At 49.9% G+C, this 7,958-nt stretch overlaps 1 protein-coding gene and 1 long non-coding RNA gene across 6 annotated transcripts in view; one reads left to right on the plus strand and one right to left on the minus strand.

Moving 5' to 3' along the window:
- ccnt2 (cyclin T2) overlaps window positions 1–2,827 on the minus strand; it is a 32,831-nt gene extending 30,004 nt beyond the window's left edge. For all 5 annotated transcript variants that reach the window (XR_208996.4, XR_004220508.1, XM_004917648.4 and 2 more), the window contains exon 1: window positions 2,542–2,827. Coding sequence is in view for 3 of the 5 variants with exons in the window: in XM_004917648.4 (XP_004917705.2) it covers window positions 2,542–2,702 (161 nt within the window). In the remaining 2 variants the exon portion in view is untranslated. The remainder of the gene's footprint in view (window positions 1–2,541) is intronic.
- Window positions 2,828–7,668: 4,841 nt separating this feature from the next.
- LOC105948462 overlaps window positions 7,669–7,958 on the plus strand; it is a 39,802-nt gene continuing 39,512 nt past the window's right edge. The window contains exon 1 of the long non-coding RNA XR_001925309.2: window positions 7,669–7,777. This is a non-coding gene — a long non-coding RNA (uncharacterized LOC105948462). The remainder of the gene's footprint in view (window positions 7,778–7,958) is intronic.

Here is a 7,958-nt window from a genome sequence, read left to right on the forward strand (position 1 = left end):
CACACAGTGAAAGTATGGCACGCAGGCAGGGTAGGGCAGGCAGAGTATGGCACACACAGGCAGGGTAGGGAAGGCAGAGTATGGCACACACAAAGGCAGGGTAGGGAAGGCAGAGTATGGCACACAGGCAGGGTAGGGAAGGCAGAGTATGGCAGGTTCTTGCTGTACTACAACCATTAATATGGGTATGGTCATGTGATAACATGGGTGTGGTTTCAAGTGGGTGCGGTTTCAAAAAGGGGAGTGGTCAAAACTGGCTTCCATTATCGGCCCTCCACTACGTAGGTCGGAAAAATTCCGGCCCTCGGTACAACAGAAGTTGGACAGCACTGATGTATGCAATCCCACCGGCAATTTACATTCTAGCCATTGGGATGGCATTGCAGGGAGATTAGTCGCCCGCGACAACTGAAATTTGTTGCGGTGCGACTAATCTCCCCGTGTACCCCTGCCCTTAGCCCAGTTAGAATTACTTTCCAGTCTGGGCCCTTTAGCGGCAGAAGTGGGATTGTTTAGTACAATGAGGCCCAGACTGGAGAGCGCACAGGTTAATAACGTTTAAAGGACTATGTTCCATTACAGCTTGCAGCCAAGGACACAGAAATCATACTCTTCACATAAATGACGAACACAACAGGTTTACAACAGAATAATCAAGGCCAGAAAGCTCTATACTGTATCAAAACTAAATATGTCGGACCTTAACGACAAGTTTATAGATACTTAAGGCCCATAGGTAGAAATGAACCCAAACGTTAAGTCATATGTTCCTTTTAAAATAATTCTGAGGTTCTGGTGCCTCCAATGAACCAGATTGCAAAGGTGAATTGTAATTTCAACTTTGCAAAAGGAAGTGCAGCAGCTTCATTCATTCATTCAATATGTTCTGTTACCCCAGGCAAGGGTCCTATAGCTGCTTAAGCACTCATCCAACAAGGACAAACTAAGGTGGTTGTTGCTCTCTTGACTATTAAATACTCCAATTAACCAGATTCACCCCCCTTACAGCACCACACACTTTCCTACAGCCAATAGAAGAATTTGGAAGGGCCAGATAGGAGAGTGAGTGGATGATTAAAGGGGATGTAAGCCCACAATAAAAAAAACTGCAGTATAAGAAGTGCAATTTTCTCGCTACATCTGGAAGTAGTTCTCTTGCTGAACTGCTGCTGCTTCTTCTTCCATGAAACCATGTAGCAAAAATCAGTTTTACATCTTTCCTCAGAGTTCTGCCAATACGGTGTCTCTGCTACATTGTTTCAAAAGTGAAAAGTCCCAGCAGGGCAGAGACCAGCAAGGAGCAGGCAATGATTTGGAATCCAGCGAAAGTGTAGTAAGGGCACAATTGAAATTACACCCATTTCTAATAGGAAAATGGTCTATTTGGGTTTATATCCCCTTTAAACATTCACACAGAGCGACTGGACTGAAGACCCTCAGAGCATGAATTCCCCACAGTACCAAGTCCATTACATGCAGCCCAGACGCCCACCGTACAGCCCGTACGCCCACCGTACAGCCCGTACGCCCACCGTACAGCCCAGACGCCCACCGTACAGCCCAGACGCCCACCGTACAGCCCAGACGCCCACCGTACAGCCCAGACGCCCACCGTACAGCCCAGACGCCCACCGTACAGCCCAGAAGCCCACCGTACAGCCCAGAAGCCCACCGTACAGCCCAGACGCCCACCGCACAGCCCAGACGCCCACCGCACAGCCCAGACGCCCACCGCACAGCCCAGACGCCCACCGCACAGCCCAGACGCCCACCGCACAGCCCAGACGCCCACCGCACAGCCCAGAAGCCTACCGCACAGCCCAGAAGCCCACCATACAGCCCAGAAGCCCACCATACAGCCCAGAAGCCCACCATACAGCCCACCATACAGCCCACCGTACAGCCCACCGTACAGCCCACCGTACAGCCCAGAAGCCCACCGTACAGCCCAGAAGCCCACCGTACAGCCCAGAAGCCCACCGCACAGCCCAGACGCCCACCGCACAGCCCAGACGCCCACCGCACAGCCCAGACGCCCACCGCACAGCCCAGACGCCCACCGCACAGCCCAGACGCCCACCGCACAGCCCAGACGCCCACCGCACAGCCCAGAAGCCTACCATACAGCCCAGAAGCCCACCATACAGCCCAGAAGCCCACCATACAGCCCAGAAGCCCACCATACAGCCCAGAAGCCCACCATACAGCCCACCATACAGCCCAGAAGCCCACCATACAGCCCAGACGCCCACCATACAGACCGTAAGCCCACCGTGCGGCCCCAGTAACAAATAAACTTGCAGCAGCAGCAGCACCGGGTCAGGCTGAGAGTTCGGTACCAACTGCCGGCCCGCAGGCTCGATATCTCCTGCCCGGTAACCTCCGCCTCTAAACCCAAGCCGGGCCCCGGCCTACTGCCCCCCTCACAGGCCCAAAGGCTCCGCTGCTAAAGCTCGGGCTCCCGGGCCCCCACTCCCCTCACATATAAAGCCAACCCGCCCCGGCGGAACTAGGCCTCACACGCCGGCCTGCAAAGGATACACATTCAGCCGCTGCCCCATGTCCTGGATCAAGTTGGCGGCTTGCTGGCGGTACGATAATTCCTTGTCCGCCTCCACGCCGCACTTCCTAGACGGGCTGGTCTCCAAGTGTTCCCGGGTGAAGAACCAGCGAGAGTCCGGCGCTCGGCAGTCCGCCATCATGGCACAAGCCGAACCCTATGCGTCACAATCACCGGAAGTTCCGTACTGACTGACTCACATTCCCCGGATGTTCCGTACTGACGGAACCGGAAGTCTGGCGCATCACGTGACTGGCATCTCATTGAGTCTGTGGGCATATGCCAGTGATTGGCAGGGCTTGGCGGCCGGCTACATCGCAGGTCCCTCCCCTTAGCAACAGCAATAGGCACGCCCAGCACTATATCACTTATTGCCAAGGTGAATGTAACGTGTGTGTATTGAACTTTTACATAAACTGCACCACAGAAAGTGGGAGGGAATTAGCTTAGTATGTTGCCTGATTGAACAGAGCAGAGGTGTGAAGAATGTTGAGGTGTTTGATAATATTAATTCCTTTTATGTTCATGTTTAATGATTCTAATTGAACTTTCCTAGTATTTCTTTGTGGCACCTAACAGGGCGTAATGTCCTTCTTTGTATGTGTGTATGTATAACTTTATTTATAAAGCGCCACAAGGGTACGCAGCGCTGTACAGTCTTACAGAATACAAAATTACACACAGGGAGGACAAGTGATATAATAAATACAATAAATACATATATGTATAAGTGCCATGGGGTATGAGACACAGTAGGAAGGAGGTCCCTGCCCCGTAGAGCTTACAATCTGAGTGGTTGGGTAACATAAAGGCACAAACTGGAAGGTAAGAGTGCATCAGGTATGGGCATTTGCCCTTAAGCGCAGGACTGGGCAAAATAATGTCTTAGTGCTCCAGAAGGTAACAGCTGAGTTTTTTATTAAAGAGAGGGGGTGAGTGTTCCCTACGGAGGGATTCAGGGATAGAGTTCCAGAGGGAAGGGGCAGCGAGATAGAAAGGGTTAAGACGAGAGAGCGCAGTGGGTGTGGATGGTGTAAAGAGACGGAGGCTCTGAGAGGAGCGGAGGAGACGACCAGGAACATGTAGGGAGACCAGTGAGGGAATGTAGTGAGGAGCAGGGAGACCAGTGAGGGAATGTAGTGAGGAGCAGGGAGACCAGTGAGGGAATGTAGTGAGGAGCAGGGAGACCAGTGTGGGAATGTAGTGAGGAGCAGGGAGACCAGTGAGGGAATGTAGTGAGGAGCAGGGAGACCAGTGAGGGAATGTAGTGAGGGGCAGGGAGACCAGTGAGGGAATGTAGTGAGGAGCAGGGAGACCAGTGAGGGAATGTAGTGAGGAGCAGGGAGACCAGTGAGGGAATGTAGTGAGGAGCAGGGAGACCAGTGAGGGAATGTAGTGAGGAGCAGGGAGACCAGTGAGGGAATGTAGTGAGGAGCAGGGAGACCAGTGAGGGAATGTAGTGAGGGGCAGGGAGACCAGTGAGGGAATGTAGTGAGGAGCAGGGAGACCAGTGAGGGAATGTAGTGAGGAGCAGGGAGACCAGTGAGGGAATGTAGTGAGGGGCAGGGAGACCAGTGAGGGAATGTAGTGAGGAGCAGAGGAGTGAAGGGCTTTGAATGTCAGCAGAAGGATTTTGTAAGCTATCCTTTGCTTGACAGGCAGCCATGCTAGAGAGCTTAAATGAGGCTGAGCAGGAGGATCCTGGCAGCAGAGTTTAAGATTGATTGCAGGGGAGAGAGGTGGGAGTCTGGGAGGCCGGTTAGTAGGAGATTGCAGTAATCTAAGCGGGAAAGGATAAGGGCATAGATTAGTGTTTTAGCTGTTGCTTGTGAAAGAAAGGGGCGTATCTTGGCAATATTGCGGAGGAAAAAGCGTCAGGTTTTGGCAGTGTTATTAATATGGTTAGAGAAGGAGAGGGACTGGTCAAAGATAACCCCAAGGCAGCGTGCAGAATTTACAGGGTTGATGGTCATGCCATCAGTAGTAATGGTGAAAGGAGGAGGAGGGCCAGGTTTGGGCGGGAAGACCATGAGCTCTGTTTTAGCTAGGTTAAGTTTGAGCTGGCGTCGGTTCATCCAGGAGGAGATAGCCAGGAGGCAGTTACCAATCTGGGTTTGAACATCAGCAGTTAGTGCAGGGGTGTCTAAATATATCTGGGTGCATCTGCATATAAGTGGTATTTAAGACCAAAAGAAGAAATAAGGTCTCCTAGAGAGAGAGTGTACAGGGAGAACAGAAGGGGACCAAGCACAGAGCCCTGAGGCACCCCCACACTAAGCGGCACCCCCACACTAAGCGGCACCCCCACACTAAGCGGAACCGGGGTAGAGGATTTGTTAGTAAGAGCGACAGAGAAGGAGCGGTTAGAGAGATAGGAAGAGAACCAGGATGCAGCTTGATCCCGGATACCCAGAGAATAGAGAGTTTGCATAAGAATAGAATGGTCGACAGTATCAAAAGCAGAGGAAAGGTCTAGGAGAATGAGGACTGAGTAGCGTCCTTTGGCCTTGGCAGTCTGGGGATCATTTGCCACTCTACATAAGGCCGTCTCAGTGGGGCGCAGGCCGAAAACCAGACTGCATAGGGTCCAGCAGATTATGGGTGCAGAGGGAGTTAGTTACACGAGAAAAGACAAGACGTTCCAGGAGTTTAGAGGCTAGGGGCAGGAGAGAGACAGGACGGTAGTTAGATAGGCAGGACGGGTCCAGTGTAGCCTTTTTAAGAATGGGTTTGACACAGGCTTGTTTGAAGAGAGAGGGAAAAGTACCAGAAGCCAGAGAGGAATTGAATATGTGGGTAAGAGCTGGAGTAAGGACAGGGGCACACTGTTAGTAGGGATGAGGGCATAGGATCCAGCGAGCAGGGAGTAGGGGGAGAGGAATTGAATATGTGGGTAAGAGCTGGAGTAAGGACAGGGGCACACTGTTTTAGTAGGGATGATGGCATAGGATCCAGCGAGCAGGGAGTAGGCGGAGAGGATCGAAGAAGCTGAGAAACTTCAGACTCTTCTTTACAGGTAGGGTTGCCTTCTCTTTAGGAAAAAAAATACCAGCCTTTTTTTATTTTCATGTTTTTCACTATTAAAGGAACAGTAACACAAAAAAAACAATAAAACAATAAAACTAAAAAATATAATGTACTGTTGGCCTGCACCGGTACAGCTGGGGTATTTGCCCTACTATAGTTTATATAAATACCCCGCTGTGTAGCCCCGGGGGCAGCCATTCCTGCACTGGTACAGCTGGGGTGTTTGCTACAGAAACCCTACTATAGTTTATATAAATACCCCGCTGTGTAGCCCCGGGGGCAGCCGTTCCTGCACTGGTACAGCTGGGGTGTTTGCTACAGAAACCCTACTATAGTTTATATAAATACCCCGCTGTGTAGCCCCGGGGGCAGCCGTTCCTGCACCGGTACAGCTGGGGTGTTTCCTACAGAAACCCTACTATAGTTTATATAAATACCCCGCTGCAGCTACAGAAACCCTACTATAGTTTATATAAATACCCCGCTGTGTAGCCCTGGGGGCAGCCATTCCTGCACTGGTACAGCTGGGGTGTTTCCTACAGAAACCCTACTATAGTTTATATAAATACCCTGCTGTGTAGCCCCGGGGGCAGCCATTCCTGCACTGGTACAGCTGGGGTGTTTGCTACAGAAACCCTACTATAGTTTATATAAATACCCCGCTGTGTAGCCCCGGGGGCAGCCGTTCCTGCACCGGTACAGCTGGGTGTTTGCTACAGAAACCCTGTCTATATAAATACCCTGCTCTGTAGCCATTCAAGCTGGAAATAGGGAGAAAAGGCACAGGATACACTCTGTAGAATACAATGGTGTTATATCTGTTATCTGCTGTTTAACCTGTGCCTTTTCTCCCCATGGCTGCACAGCAGCTTTGTTTATATAAACGATAGTAGCCTTTCTGGTGCAAAAACACCAGTTGTACCAGTGCAGGGAAACAATGTGTAATATTGTAGTTACTTTTATAGACTTTCATTTTTTGGTGTTACTGTTCCTTTAATAACATTGGCATTAAGCCACATTTTTACCGGGAAGCCCGTAGAATACCGGATAGGTGGCAACCCTATTTGAGGGACAGTTCTGTAATGGGGTAAGATGAGAACAATGTCTCAGGTCGCACTTTGATAGGCTCAATGATTAGCACCTCTGGTTTTCTTTCAATATGGCTAATAAAGCCTGAATGCCTTCCCTCATCTGCCCCGTCTCTGATGCTGTTGGCAAGTAGTGTGCTTAGATTATTCATTTCAGGGAATTTAGCATCTTGCCCTTGACAGCTCACTGAGGACTTGTTTTTAATTTTTTTCTATATAGACACCTTAGGGCCATTCCTAGGGCAGCAGCACATGTGCCAATGAGGTTGGAGAGTGGTGAGTTAGGGAAAGAGTGCAGCTTAGGAATCTCTACGTTTGAAAAGAAGGCGAGAGTACTCGTGGCCCTAATGACACCTGAGCTGACAGACCTGATTGGGTCCCACCCACAATGCTTACTGCTTTCTATTGTGCATGGCAGGGGGTTTTCCCTTCTGCCCAATGGAGTGCGGTGCCCATTTAAAGGAGAAAGAAAGGCTAATAAAGAGTTAATCTCAGGCTGCAGGCATGCCTTCAGTTCCCTCAATAGTGCCCTTTAGTCTCCCCATATTTCCCCCGTTCAGATGACCAGAAGCCTCATAGGAAAAAAAAAAACGCTGAGCTGTGTAAAGAAAGTTCCCATAATGCTTTGCTCCTGCACCAGGTCCAAGACCTTGTACATGCTCAGTAAGACTATGAGGAAGCTTCCTGCTGACTGGCTCAGATCCACATTCCTAAGGGGGGGGAATGAGTTCTTAGCATTCTTGAGGGAGGGGGAGCGGGAGAGGGGAGAGAGCAGGGAGCTGCAATTCTCTGGCACAGGAAAATAGACACAACAAATCGTTTGACAGAGAACTCAGTGCAGCGTTTCTGTGAGTGCTTATGGCTGTATTTACATAGACCATTCTGATAAAGCTTACTTAGTTTTTACCTTTTCTTCTCCTTTAACGGGGTGCTTCACCTTTTAGTATGTTATAGAATGGCCTATTCATAGCAACTTCTCCCCATTACAGGGTGTCTAAGTGAGCACATTTGCCAGATTTGATATATAAGTGCAATGAGAGGGACATAGGGCTGAGAAGTGCCCCCTCCCAGCCATGAACTTGGACACAAAGCACAGAAGCAGGTAAATAGTTTAAATATTTTACTTTTTAGCAACAGGGCTGAGCAATCTGATTACATTTGAATTTCTTCAGAGCATCAGAACCTCATGAATGCTCTTTGTTACTCAGAAGTGGGCCATACGCATACAGATAAAACAGCACAACACATGAACAATTCTAAGCAACTTTCAATTGGTCTTGATT

The sequence above is a fragment of the Xenopus tropicalis genome, chromosome 9 (genome assembly GCF_000004195.4).
Source record: "Xenopus tropicalis strain Nigerian chromosome 9, UCB_Xtro_10.0, whole genome shotgun sequence".
Classification (NCBI taxonomy): Eukaryota; Metazoa; Chordata; class Amphibia; order Anura; family Pipidae; genus Xenopus; species Xenopus tropicalis.